Source organism: Colobus angolensis, unplaced genomic scaffold (genome assembly GCF_000951035.1).
Source record: "Colobus angolensis palliatus isolate OR3802 unplaced genomic scaffold, Cang.pa_1.0 Scaffold326, whole genome shotgun sequence".
Lineage (NCBI taxonomy): Eukaryota > Metazoa > Chordata > Mammalia > Primates > Cercopithecidae > Colobus > Colobus angolensis.
In genome coordinates this window covers 100,615-118,667 of record NW_012116555.1, presented here as the reverse complement: position 1 = coordinate 118,667, position 18,053 = coordinate 100,615, and the positions used below count along the sequence as shown (strand labels likewise).

The 18,053-nt window shown below is 35.8% G+C and overlaps 1 protein-coding gene across 1 annotated transcript in view; it reads left to right on the top strand.

Moving 5' to 3' along the window:
• The window catches only part of WASL (Wiskott-Aldrich syndrome-like), a 66,262-nt gene extending 57,706 nt beyond the window's left edge, over nt 1-8,556 (top strand). Inside the window, exons 10-11 of the mRNA XM_011951740.1 lie at nt 1,437-1,545; nt 5,920-8,556. Coding sequence (XP_011807130.1) covers nt 1,437-1,545; nt 5,920-5,981 — 171 coding nt within the window. The 3' untranslated portion in view covers nt 5,982-8,556. The remainder of the gene's footprint in view (nt 1-1,436; nt 1,546-5,919) is intronic.
• Nucleotides 8,557-18,053: the final 9,497 nt, after the last annotated feature.

The window sequence follows — 18,053 nt, the reverse complement described above, 5'->3', positions numbered from 1 at the left end:
TTGAATGGGGGCCATTTTTATCCTAAATAATCACTTTCCTTTTGATTGCATTTATTGCAATCATAGAGTGCATAGTCAGTGAACTGTTGGCATGTTATACATATAGTCTGAGTTTGTTATTTTTTTAAAAAGACCATTTTGCGGTTGAAATTTCTATGGCTGTGTTTCTTTAAATTTTTTGAGTAAATCATCAATTTATTCTGTGATGAATATGATTAACATAAAACCATAGATTTACTTTAAAGAGCTAGTAGGAGGTATTCAGTACTCACATATATTTTGAATTCCATGGTTTCAGTACCTCAAATAGTACCTTGTTCAAGTAAGCACTTCAAAAAATGTGTTTGATGACAGTGTGCTCACTTCTGCTTTATGCTCTCTACTTTACATTATGACATTGCTTAAAGGTAGTCTAAATGTCCCTACTGCTGTTGCACCTATGAGAGCCTTGTACAGAAATACAAAGCTCTGAAACTCTGTGTTATCTTTTTTCATTTGTGGTACTTCTATACTGGAAATAATTAATACATAATGTTTAAAGCCAAAATACTAAGGAATGAATCTGTATCTTAGGGGGAACCACTGTGAATTTTTTTTTTAAAAGGTGTTTACTCCAGGAAGAAAAAGGAGTATTTATTAGAGGAAGAATTGTACAGATCAAAATGGAAAGTTTATCTTAATAAAATAATTGTCTTTGGGAAATGATTAAGAATTTCAAAAATATATATTTTATATATATGTATTAAAACATAGGTAATCATTTAGTACAGCTGTGCTGTTTCATCTTCAGTGATAATTTTTTTTTTTTTTTCCTGAATGCACTTTGGCACAGATGGAAGTACTTCAGTTAGGAATTGTTACTTGCGTAGTGAGGCGGGTACATTATGAAAGTTGCTCAACTCATCTCCTTAAAAAGAAATTATATACTATGAGAAAAGAGGTTCATTTTGAAGGTATAAATATAACATAAAGGTGTAAAGCTGAATTTTTGTAGGCAAACGTTTCTACAGTTGTTTTTCAATATCTTCAGTGTGCTTCCCACATAACAACTCGAGTCTAAATATTACCCTCTGTTTATAACTTGAAGTCCGTTGATAATAGCTTTAAAGTTGATCGTCTAACTCTGTGTGTGCTGGAATAAACAGAAGTAACCCAGCAGTATTATTCAGGAGAGGGTTTGTTATCTGAATATAAACGTAGATTTAGAAATGTATTGTTGGCTTATACATTAAGATGGAAAGAAAATATTTTTGAATAATATCTTTAAGGCAGCAGTTTGTTTCTTGTTAATTTAATTAATCTTGTGCTGGACTTGCCAGTTTAGTATCTTTTTTGTCTTTTACGATAATAAGTCATTCTAAGAAAGTAGGACTTTCTGGAGACAAAGATTCTTTGCTAAAGATTTATTACTGAGTTTTGCTACTTCCTTTTCCAAGGTGTCTGATGGCCAAGAGTCTACACCACCAACACCTGCACCCACTTCAGGAATTGTGGGTGCATTAATGGAAGTGATGCAGAAAAGGAGCAAAGCCATTCATTCTTCAGGTAGAGAGAGAGTGTGTGTGTGTTTAATAAATTTGAATGACATTCTGTTATTTTTATTTTATGACTGTCTTTGCTAGCTTTCTTTCTGCTAATTGAGTAACTACAGATACGGGCTCTAGGGTGTATTTTAAAAAGTTGTTGCCTCTGTGACTAGTCTATCTGAGACGTAACAAATGCAACACCACCACAGCCATAGCCACAAATTGAAAGAAGAGCTTTGGGAATATTGACCGTTTTGTTTCCTATATCAGGAAATGCTGATAGACTTCAGCAAACAACCTCTAAACAAAGCTTGAGATTTTTAGATCTTATTCCTGTGACATTACTGTGACATAAAAGATTCAGGGCCGGGTGCAGTGATTCATGCCTGTAATCCCAGCAGTTTGGGAGGCCGAAACGAGTGGATCACCTGAGGTTGGGTGTTCGAGACCAGCCCAGCCAACGTGGAGAAACTCCGTCTCTACTAAAAATACAAAAAAATTAGCCAGCTTGGTGACACATGCCTGTAATTCCAGCTACTCGGGAGGCTGAGGCAGGAGAATCACTTGAACCCGGGAGGTGGAGGTCACGGTGAGCCAGGATCGCACCATTGCACTCCAGCCTGGGCAACAAGAGCAAAACTTCGTCTCAAAAAAATAAAATTAATTAATAATAAAAATAATAATAAAAAATCAGGCTATTTACCTCATCTGTGAGGATTAGGACTAAGAATTTTAAGTAATTTTTACTGTTTCTAGAGTTTGCTAAAGAATACTGACCTTTTTTAAACCTTTATCATTTCTAAAAGGTTGATTTGAATAAACCAGTACATATTCTGAGGTTATTACTAAACATATACATACCACCATATAAATGAATATTGCTTTAAAGAAAGAACAAGAATATGAGTTTTGCTGATTGGAGTGGTTAAGGTTTGCTAAATAGCTTCTCTAACATAATGTGCTAGAATCAGATCTTTCTCCTTATTAGATTTATTTAATCTCTAAGCCTCAGTTTCTTATTTGTTACATTCAGAGAATTCACAAAGCATATAGATATGAGAATTAAATAGTATGTCACTAATCAGCAGATTGCCTAGCACATAGTAGGTGCTCAATAAGGATATGTATGTCCTAAGATCCTTGAGCAGTGTTTATTTTCCTTAAATAGGCATATTTGTTCCATTACAGAGATAGAGATAAATATTTATTGTGGAATAGTAATAAAATTTTGACAGAACAACAGAAGTCCCTTCCTTCATCAACATTCATTAGGTCTAATGAGAGAGAGAGAGACAAGCAGTAAACAAAGCAAACTAGAAAAACGTATAGTATGTTAAATGGTGACATGAACTAAGGACAAAAGTCTAACAGAAAAGGGAAATAGGGAGCAGGCTGTTGAGAGAGAGAGAGGTTCATTTTAAAATGATAAAGGATGATAAGGGACGATAAACTCTAACTGAGGTGACATTTAAGAAAAGACCAGTAGTTCAGGAAGTGAACCATGTAGAAAACTAGGGAAAGTGTATCCGATGGAAAGAACAGAAATAACAGTCTGTTAGGTTGAGAAACAATGAGGAGATCAGGGAGCTTGCAAGAGAGGGAGGGAAAGAATAGTAAGGAATGAAATACAAGAAGTCGTAGGAGGCCAGTGGTAAGGCTTTGGAGACTCCTGGAAGTACACTAGCTTTTATTCTGAATGTTATGGGAAGCCATTGGAGGGTTTTTAGCAGAGGTGTAGTAATGATCCAAGCAAGAGATCACGGAGACTTGAACCAGATTTATGGAACCAATGAGAAGTGGTTAAATATTAGTTATATTTTGAATGTGGAGATCACTGGGTTTGCTGATGGTTTGAAAATGAAAGTTGAAGAAAAATAAGAGTGCAAGATAACTCCAAGGTTTTTGACTTGAACAACTGGAAAGGGGAAAGACTTAGGTAGAAAAAGTTTGAGAGGGAAGATTAGGAGTTTGGTTTTACATATTAAATTTGAGATACCTGTTAATTCAACTATAGATGTGGAGTAGACATTTGATTATGAGTCTGGAAGTCACAGGAGAGGTCTGAATTGTTAAATTACATGTCAGTAGGATATATATAGACACATGGTATTTAAAGTTAAGGTTGTATCTATGGTATAGTCTTCTTTAGCAAACTCTAAAAACAGTGAAAATTGCCTAAATTCTTAGCCCTAATCCTCACAGATGAAGTCAACTGCCTGAATTTTTTATGTCATAGTAATGTCACAGGAATGAGATTAAAAATCTCAAGCTTTGTTTAGAGGTTGTTTGCTAGGAAGAGATAAAGGTCTTCATTCATTCATAAGAAATGTAAGGCTTCTGTGAAATACATGATTCTGAAAATGCGTTTATTCTATGCTGGTATCTGTGAGTTCTGCTAATTATTTCCCTACAATACGTTTTTGTTTATTTTTTTTAAAAATAATATATAATAGTCATGCTAATATAATGAAAATATAGGATGGTTTTTACTTATTTTCAGACCCATTTCTTTTAACTATTAGTATTTCTGTGGTAGTACCTGATGATGGAATTATTAGCTACATCTTCCTCTTCACCATAGATACTGATAAGTTTCTGTCTTTTGTCACTCTGTAATGCCAGCATAGTCGGGTGTCTGATGCTTTTCATCCAGGTAAATTTTGTGAAGCATGTCTAGCATAAGCTGGTAGCAAATTATTTCCCTTGCTAGAAAGTAAACACAAAAATTAACATGAAGTCAATTGAACTCCTTTCCAAATAAATTCTGTAACAATTTAGAGCTGACCCTCAGACTTAAATACATAAATAAATAATTATTGTTATAAAAGTAACAACTTAGTTTAGGGCTAAGGGAAGATAACGTTGCCTCTCTTAGGCTTCTGTTATTCAAGTTCTAATACTACAACTCCAGTACTTCTTCAAATACTACCTTCACACAATCAATTTTATATGGAGAAAAATAGAAGAAAAAGATGGTTCTGTGTTCTGTACATGTAACCCACACATACGTCACTCAGTCTTACTGGCTCTTTATCATTACCAAGTACAATTACTCAGCTGCTGTCTCACTTTATATACTTGACCTTCATGGGTCCTGTATGTATGTATGTATAAATGTATATATATTTATATATAAGCATATATATTTATACATATTTTATATATAGGTATATAAAGGGGTTAAATATGGAAAGTCAGTATAATACAGAAGTATGCTTATAAAATCTGATGACATCTAAATATTCCTTCAACAAATATTTATTGAACAGCTGATGTGTAGCGCTGTTTTGGTGTTGAGGATACAGTGAAAAATAAGATAGGCAAGGTACCTGCTGTCATGGAATTTAATAGATAAAGTATAATAATTTTAGATATTAGTAAGTGATATGAGGAAAATAAAATGGGATAGGCAGTTACTGATTGTGGGGAAGGGCTAGGGCTATACTTTATATATTGATGGTCAGGAGAAGCCTCTCTGAGGAAGTAGTTTTTGAATGGTTCCTAAATGATGAAAAGATTCAGTTTAACAAAAGAAATAGCTACTGCAGAAGTTCTAAAGCCAGAATAAGATTGGTAAGTTTAAGGGACAGAAAGGAGACCATCTTACTAGAGAGAGTGACTTGAATGGAAAGTGCATTATGAGAAAAGTTTGGGGAGAGGGAGAGACTATATCTGAGCAAATCATGTAGGGTCTTGTGGAGGGAGGTAACGACAGACTTCATTCAAATAGCAGTGGTAGCCACAGGAGGACTTTAAGAAGGGTAGCAACATATTTTTTAAACTTGGAATTTAAATAATATCACTCCATTTGCTCTGAGTCAAATAGACTCTAGAGTTGCAGTAATCCAGGCAGGATGTGATGGTGGTGTGGAGAGTAGCAGTGAAAGAGGTGAAAAGAGGTGATAACTGGGTCGTGAAAAAGGAGGAAGTACTAATAATTTCTAGGTTTTTGGCCTGATTATGTGACAGGATGGTGATGTCATTTATTGAGATGGAGCAGACCAGGATGGAGCAGGAAAAGAAGATTGGGGAAGGAAATAAAAGATAGAAGTTTTGAGTTTGAGAATCCACATGAAGAGTACAAGAAGACAGTTAGATTTGTGACAGGTCAACCCAGATGTGATTTTATACATAAACAGGTTGAAATTTGTCACATAGATATTAAGGAACTAGAACCATTGTCTTCTGAGCCCTGTTTTAATCTTTAGTTTACTATCATACTCTATAAATATTTTTCTTTAGATTCACTTTAAACTGTTTTAGTAACTGGATTCTTCTGGGAGTCACATTATCTGTGTTTCAGGAGTTAAATAATTGGAGAAACCACCCAAGAATTATGTAATGTCATTTTATTTATGCATATGTTTTAATTGTCTCTATTATTTTCTTCTAGATGAAGATGAAGATGAAGATGATGAAGAAGATTTTGAGGATGATGATGAGTGGGAAGACTGATCTATATATTATATATATATATATATTTTTAAGGTGAAATACTAAACACTACTTTCTGTCTGTGGATTCTGTAAAATTATCATGTAAATGTTCTACCAATTTGCTGTATATTTTTGTTGCCTTTTTTGCTTTTTTTTAATCTGTGCAATACCTCATTTAATCTGTAAAGGTTTGTCGTAATCCTCTACAAAGCTACTCCCTGTTATTGTGTGCAAGTTTACACCAGGATGCTCACTTGATTTGTGAATATTTTTCATTCCATCAACAAGGGAGTTTAAATACTATATGTGAGACTGACAAAAACCTTAATGTAATTTACTTATAATGCCAGAAGGAAAACACTATTTTCATACCCTACTTTTTCTGTACCTAAAGTTTCTTAAAAAAAAAAAAACCTAGTATAGCACTACATTCTTTTTTAAGTGATGCAAACCTTAGTTTCTTTAGCCCCTTTATTTTGAATACAACGCTACATATGAATGTTGAAGCTGATACATTGCACAGTTCTGTAGATATCACTACACCGATGCAGTTTCTCAGATTTTAGCAATATGCTCTACGTAAAATCACTACAGAGTTACTAGTGGGGAAGATGAGTAACACACCTCTTACAGCAATACTGCCTGTTATTGGTATAGCAGTGGTATTTGCAGACTGGGATCATAAGGAGCCCTTACATACTTGTTATTGACTAAGGTTATTTTTATGCTGTAGCAAATGTGGCAGGCTCTTTTTGGCAAAATTTTTGAAAATTTTTTTGGTATTACTCTGAAACAAAATTTAAGTTGGAGTTTGGGGGATTTAGGGAGTAGTTTTCATTCTACATGAACTGAAATAATATTATGGTTACTCCAATATTTGGTTAAAAATACCGTACAAATCAGAATAGTACTAAAATACTGTGGAATTTTAGCATTTTTATTTTGCACTTTGTGTGGATTGAGGTATTCAGAAATACCAACCATAAAAATCTAATCTAGTTGGCAAAGATATGCATCAAAGCACAGAACCTAACGTGCATTTATTTTGATCATTTTTGAGGGTTTTTGTCAAATAGCATGTGAAGGGTTACATTTTTCTTAAGATTGGTGGTCCCAATGTCAAATTTCTTGGAACACATAACTGAATGATAGATTTTTTTTAAAGATAAAACTTTACAACCTGCACATTTGTTATGCATACTAAATGGTGTGTTAAAAGTAGGGTTTCTTTGCCTTTCTACAGTACACTAATCTGCCTAAAGGTGGTTGTTTCATATTTATAATGCTAATTGTCATACCTACCTACTTTAAATTTTAGGTAGAAAATTATCTGATTTAAATACAGACACATATTTTTCTCACATTGAGTCATATGCATAATGTAGTTCCAAATGTATTTCATTACTATAGTCACAATATCCAACTAAAAATTACTCTATCTAGAATTGTACCGACCAAAATCTAGTATTGGCAGATCTTGACAGGCTGGACCTGCAAGATGTGGCTTGAATTTTAACCATTTATTACTTAATCTCTAGTGATCATGCATCTAGTTATCATAAGAAATAATTTAAAAGGTTTTGTTGCTGAAAGCAGTAAGTGGTGCAGTAAAATAGTTAAGTTATTCAAAGAATGTTATCTTTCTTGCAAGAGTAATTTAAGCACATGGGAAAGATTCTAGACTTTTTGTTTCTTGCAACAACAGTGCCCTCTGCTGCTAGAAACCTTTTTCTACTTACTATCATTTTTATTGTGGCTTGAGCTCAGTGAATCTGGTGCAGATGAGGCTGGACAACTACTAACCAATAAAATCAGGAATTTGTACAAAAGTTAAATGGGATATTATAATTATTTCAAGTAAGTTAATTTAAAATTTTTTTTTCTTTTTGACAATATAAAAAACATTTTAAATTTCCTAGAAATGTCTTCAGGGTAAGGCCAGTTTAAGATCTCTCTTAACTTTTGGCCAATAAATCCTAGATTTTCCAGCTAACTTTAGTAATAATGAATATTTATTAGGAGCTTCTCTCAGCAGAGAGTATCCATTCTTTGAATTCGAAGCACAATTTTAAACATGTAAAATGGACTTATAATTTGCCAAAGGTGATTGGTTTACTCTTTTTTTCTTAAAGAAAAAAAAGACATTGGTGGTTGTTGCAAAAAGTCTAAATAACTATCGGTTGAAACACAGCAGCTGTGGAGTTCAGTCCAGGCATGAAGACTAAATCTGCTTTACCAAGTAAGGTGTAAGGTTGCATGTTTCAGTCCTCTACCATCCTGCACTGTGAGCAGCACTCTACCTGTGCATTGTCTGAAAGCCTCCTGTATATTCTCCAGCTAAATGGTCGTCTGGTAGCCTTTGCATTTAACAAACTAGCATGAGGCTTTTTATATCTAAATGCTACGTGATAGACAATTTCAGCTAGCCACATATTGTATGTATGAGATTCATAAAGACTTTCAATCATTTCATTTTCAAACAACTGAAATTTTGTTTAGTATGTGAATTCTTTTTTTGAAATGTATAGTGAATAGGATGTTGCACTGGTGGCAATTCATCATGGAGCATAATAAAATTAATTTGACCCAAATAGTATAAAATAATGTGTTTTATTTATTGTCAAAAGAGTCAAATAGGTTTAAATGTTTTTTAACTGTATAGCGAAGGGTACACAGCAATCAATGATAATGGTTGATGTTTTCAGCAGACTGCCTGCCCTGAGAGTTAGAGTGTGCCATTAAATAAACATGGTAAGCAGAAGAATGTTACACCCTGTTCTGTTGGGAAACATGACAGCTGCTCAGCAGCTTCCCTAGAAGCCACTGCTGTGGTTTACAGAGCATTCACATTGCAAGGTCAAACTGTTTGGAACTCTTCCACATACCAAAAATGTTGAAGTTTTCTAAATCATAATGATATTGGAGTTTACTGGTAGTTTCAATAAATGCCAAATATAGCAGCTTGTAATGGGACATAAGTAGCTTTTAATAAATGGTATCAAAGAGGGTGCTCATTTTAAACAGGAAACTGTGTTTTTGATAAATAGAATTTTCTGTCTCACTGACTGGAACAAGTGGGTGTCTGAAGATTAAACTGAGTTGTGGAATTCAGAGTGTAGGATGCTACAGAATTACTTTTAAGAGCTTTGGCTAAATTTAACCCTTTCAAGAGTAATACAGTCTGTTAAATAAAAGTTGTTTCTGTTGTGCAAATGTGAACACTTAAGAATATATTAGACTTTTAAAAGAATTTTTTAAAGAGAAGTGAAATATGCCTAAGAATTGTGTCTGTCTCACCATTTTTATCTAGTGAACAAAGGGGATTCCCGAGATAACTCTTGTTTTAGAAACAGAGTTCCTAAAGGACAAGTATAGAGATAAGGCTTATTTATAGTACAATAGAAAAACCTGTATGGAAATGTTGGGAAATTTTACCTTCCACATTTATTGACATTGTCACGTCTCACCTCCAAAACACAGCATTCTTTATAATCTCTTGGTCATTTATTCATGGATTAAAAAAACAAAAAAACAACTTTGCTTTCTAAGGAAGCCTCTGGGAAAGGTATAGTACACTGTTATGAATATGTTAGGGAACATGCTTTGCAGCTACCGCCTTTACTTCTGTATGTAATACATGGCATCCTCCACTGCCATGAGGAGCCTATTGAAAAATTTGTCTCCGGGTGCATCTGCCATAGGTTTTTCCAAAAAAAGTAAAGCATCACAGATTGTGTTAACTGTTGATATACAGTATTTACGATTACCCAAGTCCAGTGCAACTCTAAATTGGCCATGCGCGCCATCAAGATTGACAAGATAAGAATAGCACACAATTATTTTGAGTAAAACATAATGGATTGTAGTTTATAGGTGGTTTCAGTCTAATCAGATATTTGTGTATTGGGGCATTTCTAAAAACTTGAAGTAGTCCCTGAATTATTTAACAACCACAAAAAATCTACCTTAAGATTAAAAAAAAAGTCTCTATTTAGCAAAGTTCAATTTCAGCAGTATCAGATTGCATTATGGAACTGGAACAAAACACTATTTTCTGTCTTGAATTGGTTAGCATTTCTTGACCTAAATTTTGTCTTGTCTAGCTATTGCTAGATGTGTGAAGATTTTCATCAAGGCCTAATTTTAAAGATTTTTAAAGCATCAAAATCATCACATTTAATTATGAACTAAATGTGTGGTGGACATTAAGATACAACAGTGGATAGGATAGGTCCCCACCCACATTTACATCATTTAAATCTAAAATACTTACTTCATAAATGAAAGACGTTTGGAGACCATTGAGTTATATGAGAACAGAGGCATGTGGACACCACCACGCCTATTCTCTAATTTTGCAGGTGAGGGTGTTCCTTCATACAGTGCTTGTGGGGCTTGCCCGAGGTTAATTAGAAGTATCTTTACTAGAAGCTGGATCTGACTAGTTCAGCTGCTCTTTCTCATGCACCATAATCCTATTGTATGCCTTTCTCTTTTTCTTAAGGATAAACTGCAGATTTCATTTGTTTCTGAAAGATATATGGCTACAAATGTCACCCTTATATCATCTGGGTGTTGGTAGACGCTGCCAACATCCTGTGTCCATCTCTAACCAGAAAAGCTGGCTTGCTTTGAAGAGTCAGCCTCTGACTCTGATGCATGTGATTGTATTTTGGCTCATTGGTGGCAGTCACCCTACATTGCCCAAGTATTTGGTCATCACAGGGCATTTCTGTCATCTAGTACAGAGTTGAAATGAGGTTGAGCTTTTCATTCTACATCCAAATTATTTTTGTCAGTTTCCTACAGATGTAAATACGCATTGTTTTTACTTATACATAAGTATAAGTCTTTACAATCAACTTGTCTGACAGAAAATTAGTTTAATAATATATTAATTTTCTGAATAATACTTGATCAACAGGTGCACTGTCAGTTTAAAAACCGGGAGTTCTTCCAAGGACCACAAGGACAATGTTTCAAATCCAACTTTATGGCTTTATTATTGATGAGAGAGAGGGAGATCCTAACTTGGTTGCATGTATTTCAACCTTAACTAGAAAAGAGGCAGGAAAATAAAATGTGGGTCTTGTATTTGTGAAACAAATACAAGAAACAAATGAAAAGGCATTATCATGTCCGGGTAACTATGGGAAAGCAAAGCTGTTCATGTCTCAGTTCTATAGTTGTCTTAAAGGCAAGCATAATTTAGCTCACTAAATCAGTGTCTGACATAATTTTTTTTTTTTTTTTTAAGCCAGAGTGGGAATCTAAGGAGGGAGAGAACAGAAAGGAGAGTTTGTGTTTGTGAGCATATTTTGGTGATCTGGGGAATGCTCAGCAAGTAGAATTGAGAAATGCGGTTGAATCTCCATTTTTAGGGACGAAAACTAGTTCTAGAGGAGGAAACTCATATTTGTGTTTTGTTTGTTTATTGAGCAAGGATGTGAATGCATAAGGGCCAAACCTTTTCTTAATTTTCGTAGCTAAAGCTCAACTACACCTGACCGTTCAAGTGTAAGGGTTTTTTCTTTTTTTTTTTTTTTTAAGTTTTCTGAACTTTGTTGTGGATACAAGCATAGCCTCAGTATTTCAACCACATTCTTTCCAAACCACCAGTAAATGGACCTTAGGATTCTATTTAAGAGGCCTTGCTTTGACCATGGTTGAATATCTGGATGCTCTAGAACATGCTTATGGACTTGCTGCCCAGAGATGTTCAGGAAGTTCAAGTAGATTCTGAGCCAGATTTAGATCTGCACCAGTGCCCTAAAGTTCTATAGCCAACATACTGCATTAACTTGACATGGTTTAGGCCAGTTAGACTGTGCAGAGAGAGGTAGTCTGCGCACACTACATGAGCCCTTTAGCACGCTGTTTGCTTTAGCACCTTCATCACTTTGTTTTCCAAAAACTCAAAACAGCAGAAAAACGTATTTGTTACGGGAATCACTATATTTTTCATGGTTTTTTTTGTTTGTTTGTTTGATTCCAAATTGTCTAAATCATACTAACCAAGATCATTTGACCAGCTTAGGAGAAACAAATAGATTGTGCATTTGAGTTCAGTTTTGATTCTGTAAAGACTTTGCAAATACTACTTCACTAATTATGTACTACTGTTAAATGGTATTTGATAGGTTGTTGGAAAAGATAGGGTAACTTTTATGTACAGAAAAAAAGAAATGTAGTTGCCATTACCACTGCATGGCAGGTTAACACTTCAGTGTAGCCTTATCTTTGTATCTTGGTCTTACCTTGTGATATTAGGGTTGTGGTAATGAGCCTACATGTAAACTGCTTGCCATAATAAACTTTGGGGTATCTTTCAACTTGTGAAAAACTATCGCTCTGTCTTCACATTGGTAAGATTTTGCACAATATTAAGGGTAGATATAGGTGTTGTAAAACTAAAGGAATTTTTTTCTGAAGGTTTTCCCCAGAAAGCTTTTAAATATACACCTTTCTTAAATATTAATGGGAAATGGTGACTAAAACAAGAAAGAACAGAAATGTAAGGAAATGTTCTCTTAATTAATATTCCTGAGTCTTCAGGAATTTCCAGAAGTATGATTTATTTACAAAGCCAATGGATAAATGCACTTGAATGCAAGTACTACTCTAATGTCCTATACTGAAACAAAGTATTTTAAATGATTATTACTGTAAGTTGGAAATAGACCTCAGAATAAAACAAATCTCTCTGTGTACTAATCTCTAAGATCATGGTAATACAGGAAATTCATGTGACCATATAATGCTAAGTCCCATTGAGAAATCAGGCTTATTTTTTTTTTTTCTTCTGTCACTTCCTTAGTAAGTATTTATAGTTAAGTTCCCTTGACACAGTGGGATTTGGGATAGAAATTGTGCACATGACCAACTGGGAAAGAATGGCAAAAAGGCATGCATTGGTGGAGAAGTAAAGGACAGCTGGAAAAGCTTGACACTCTTGGAGAGATACATTGGTTGTGTGTGTGTGTACCAACAGCTGAGGCCATTTCCAAACGTGCAAAAGCACAAAGCCTGCGTTAGCAGGTCACTAGAGAGGCCAGTCTTGGAACTACTTCATGTTATTTAGAGATTGTCTTAGTATGCATGGGCAAGAACATTTATGTATATTGATGTATATAAAATATTTATAGAACCATCGTGACCTGTGGAAATTTAAAACAACTTGCTAAGTACAAGGAGAAGGAACTAATGCATAAATTATTCTGTGGCTGACTCCATTTAGATCAAGAAATAGCTTTTTATCCATAGGTCATGATTCTTGGGAGGTTTACATGACTGCACTCGGCATCTAATCTAATGGAAAAATGTTGGTAAAATAAAAGGGTAAGGAGGAGATTTATATTTGTAATTGTTACCCACAAGACTGATAATGGTTCAGTGGTGAAAACAGGCTAGTTGGAAGATTTGGTGGCTACAGGCTGTTTTATGCAAGATAGTTCATATCAAATTGCTGCATAATTTATTTTTAAATATGAGAGTTTAAGTCACTGATGTAGGAAACACATATCCTTGAATCATTTTGTCAAAGCTAAATCATCTGTTTGTTCTCTTATGATTGGAAAAAGGGACCATTAACCATGGAATTTTGGACGTGCAGAAGTCTCTGTGTCCAACATGCTATTGAGAGAAATATAGGTGGAGGTGGCATTTTTAGATGAATATCTATTCTGGAAGAACTAGCCTGACTAAATATGCACCTTGGCAATGGGATTAGGCAGCTTGCTAGAGCTGTTCAGTTCTCTTATGGAGGAACGTAAATCATGCTATATAAAATACAAAATGTAGAAAACTGTTTTTCTCAACTGTTTGGTTTCAAGACCTAAATTTCCAATGGCTTTTTTTTTCCCTGCAGCATCTCAAAAGATAGAAACTGCATGATGTTGAACAGGCAATTAGAAGAAACAACAGGTTTCAGAGAATTATGGCATTGCTTCTCAGTCTTCAGTTACTGCTTCTCTTCAAAGCATTGCTTTACTTTTTCTCTGAATATTATAGTAATAACCTTCATTCTGCTTACAACGTGGAGAAATTATCCAATGCAATTTTGTTTATAGTTTCTGCCATTCCCTCCTGTCCCCCATTACAGCAGTGAGTACTAATTTTCAGGTGCAGATATTCAGAGGGCCGTGGAGGGGGGCGGATATAAAATGCACAGAGGAGGATTTGTTTTTTCATATGTGGGTTCTATAACTTGTAAGCGAATAGATACTGGAGGATGGGTGCACAGTGAAGCTTTCATGGACTTCTTGTTAGTAGTAACAAAAACACCTGAAAATATCCGTCCTACTTTGCGGTGACAATATGTGTATCAGTCCATAGGGGTATTTTTCTAATACACAGTTTCCAGAAGTCACAATTGAGCCACTTAGTTTGCGTTTCCCAGTGTAGACTGCTCTCTGACTTCCTGAGGGTGGCATCCTCTGGCCCTGTCTCCTTTCTACAGAGGTGGTGGTATGTGGGCTCTCATCTAGTTTCAAACTGGACTACATTTTCATGATGGTGATGAAGCCATTTAGAGGGGCTTCCAAAAGTCCCGTGGCTGTGCTCACCCCACTCCCAGAACTTCATCACCAAAATGTTTTTCCTTTGAGGAAAATCATGTTGAAAAGAATTCTCGTAATACTAACAAGTATTTATGGGAACACTTATTAAGTGTTGCATGCTACATTAAATGGCTTCTATAAGCAAGATATCCCAATATTTTAGCCAAAGCAAATGAAACAGATTAAATAATTTGCACAAATTTAAGTAGCTAGTAAATGGCAGAGCTGGGCTTCAAAATAAAGTCTGTCTTAATACAAACCCTTCACCACTATAGTACCCTGCCTACCAGGTAGCATTAAGACACCAGAGATGGTCTGGATGCAGTGATAAAATGGTTATTCCGATTATCTACTTCAAATGTGGAGGGCTTGGGATTTTTCTGCTTATGCACATGCAAAGACCCAAAGAAAAATGCTGTCACACTGATTAAAAAAAAAAAAAAGGCAACAAAGGAAAATACATTATAATCATGCAACTAAACTAGCAGCCACTAAGGCAAGTTTTAAGATTAGAACAGCCCCAGATTTTTGGAGTACGTGAATAGAATTTTTAAAATATTTTATCTGGTTTGCTTATCCCTGATCCCCATTCCCTACTTCACCAATGAAATATTTTTTCCACTTGAAATATTAGATTAGGTAACTGGTATGTTTGAGTAATCCCACATGCTTAATAAATGATTACATAACAATTTATTTGGCATTACCTCAGAGTTTTCTTTGTGAATTTAGAGTAATCTCTGCCAATGTGTCTTCTTAAGTATTTCATATTTATTTTATACTTTTGAATGAACCCAATGGTGATTTTTAATTTAAGGAGGTCAGGAACAACTTGGATTTGTTGCTTTAAAAAAAAAAGTTTGTATTTCTTTAAAAACAGCTTTTTTTAGTGACAGCTTCTGAGGCAAAAGGATTGTAATCCATCTCAGCAAGTTCTAACAGGTCAAGATTCCTGTTAAATTTTCTGTAAGTGTCTCTGCAGACAGTCACCAGAAATTCTTGGCAGCATTTAGAGAAAAAGTTGGTGTTATTTTGCTCCTCTTGAATGTGATATTTTCAGTTGCTGCTGGTTTCCTGCATAGTCACCACAACTCCCAATTGCTAACATGCAGAAGATTGAGGTATAACTTTTAGAAAGAAATTCACAAATAAGTATCAATATATTTTCCCTCTGACTCTTCTCCTTAAATGTAATTTAAGAAAAAAAAAAAAGAGCTGTATTTTTCCAGTTTTGCCTCAATGTAAAGCATCCCTTTGAGCTGCTATTTGTTGGATAATTTGTTCACAGGAATGTACTGGCTTTTAATCTGGGTGCTGCCACCAACTCACCCCCAGCTTGACAGGGAATTATTTCACAATAAATTCAGGAAGGACAACTTGCAAACTGTAACCTGAAAGTGACTATATCATTTGTTTTGTGTTTATGTAACAGTGATTAATGGATCTTCTGAGATTCTATTTAGGGAGAAAGACATTTAGCAGTTAGTGCTAGTGACTACAGTTTTTGATGTGAGAAGATTGGTATACATTTCAATAACATGCCTAATTTTTAAAACATTCTCAGTATATGGCTCAAAAAAAAGCTGTGTTGCTAACAAACTGTTTAACTTGTTCTAAAGGCTATAAAGCTAATCACACAATGTTTCAATCTGAAACAAGTGATTAGTCATCTGAAAATTCATGCAGCATTGTCAGTGTACAAACAGATACGTCAAAATGAAACCCTCAGCTTTAGATTGCAAATTTGTCTAATGAACTCCAAGAGTTAAGGTTTTAAAGATTGTAATTTCACCTCAGGAGAGTTTATTTAGAGAACCAGACTTCCATTTTCCAGTTGTCAACCCTTGGCTTTCCCAAACACCCTCCCAACCGAAGCCTGCACAGCAATTCCTGACTACACAGCCTGACCTCTGCCGCCAGCTCTCACATAGAAAAGGGGTGGAGCGTTTGAGGGAGGAGTGTCAGCGCAAGTGAATGTAGATATCGTTAGAACTCTGGCCCTAAAATGTGCCAGTGTTAGAGTGAGATGGTAGAGTGAAATGCCTCCGTTGGCGGCTCCTTAGTGACATGCTCCTTGGAGCCCTTTAGCCTCCATGCGTAGATCCTGCCGTGTCCTAGACTTGTGGGGCCAATCTTGCCTCTAGAACCTCATTTCTCAACCACAGTCCTTTTTATCAATGTAAAAATTTTGCATTCAAAATAAATACTTGTAAGTAAAAGCAAAATTGAAGACAAGTGATTTGTTACACACAAGATAAGACTTCGATACATTCCTTTCCTATTACATCATTTTCCAATCCCTCTACCTCCACTGGGAAGAGCCTTGTTTCTATAAGGAGCTTTAGGCCGTTTTCTTTTGAACTGTGCAAACAGGACCAGTGACGTACTCTTGTTCCTAGACTCCACCCATCCCCTCTGAGCCACTCCTTTAGCTCCCTGCCTGTACTTTAGTTCAGATCTGCAGTATAGCTTCCCTTGCCCTAGTCCTGCCCTGTCAAGGGTGGTAGTCAAGTGCCTTATGCCCCATTGCCAGAGTCTGGGTCACTTCTTGCTCTGGTTGGACCCCATTTGTACATGTCCCACACATCCCCCCACCTCCATCACCACCACTACGACAAGGGCCAGGTGGTAACGACTCTCTTGCCCAGAAAATTGTTCTTTGCTGACTGATGTACGCCCACATCTGACCATCCACATGGGCTGTTGATTTTCTGACTCAGGGGCATTTCTATCTGGCTTGCCCACCACTGATACATAGATTGATCTACAGATCTCAGTATCTTTCTTCAAAAGGTAGAAGCCATGGAATATAGCAATTCTAGTAGTTCACTTTGGGCACTTACCATGTTACTGCAGAGTGCAGTAATATACTAAAAGTGTTTGAGGGTAAAATAACTTAACACCTATCCTCCCTTTTTGGCTTGGGAACGTTTTAGTATGTCAACATGTCATCTAATTGTGTGGTTTTCAAAAGTAAAATATTTTCAGTCATGAAGTTCCAAAAGGGATGACTGATTGGGACTTTCTTTACAGCTGAGCAGCACCATTCATATAATATCTAGTAACTGCACAATGGAAAAGCATCCCATACCACTGTTGACCACACTCGAGGAGTGGTGAGAGGGTACTGTCATGATGTCTCTTCATTGTTGCTGAGTAGCTAATTATCTCCGTCTAATCGAATATATGTATTGAGACCTTGCAGTTTTTAAGGCACAAACATAAGATATAGTGCCTGATCCCCAGGATATCAATCCAGTAGGATAGTAGGAAGATGAAACGTGGCTGGGTGCGGTGGTTCATGCCTGTAATCCCAGCACTTTGGGAGGCCGAGGCGGGCAGATCACCTAAGTCGGGAGTTCGAGACCAGCCTGACCAACATGGAGAAACCCTGTCTTTTCTAAAAAATACAAAATTAGCTGGGCGTGGTGGTGCATGCCTGTAATCCCAGCTACTCAGGAGGCTGAGGCAGGAGAATCATTTGAACCCGGGAGGTGGAGGTTGTGGTGAGCCGAGATTGCACCATTGTACTC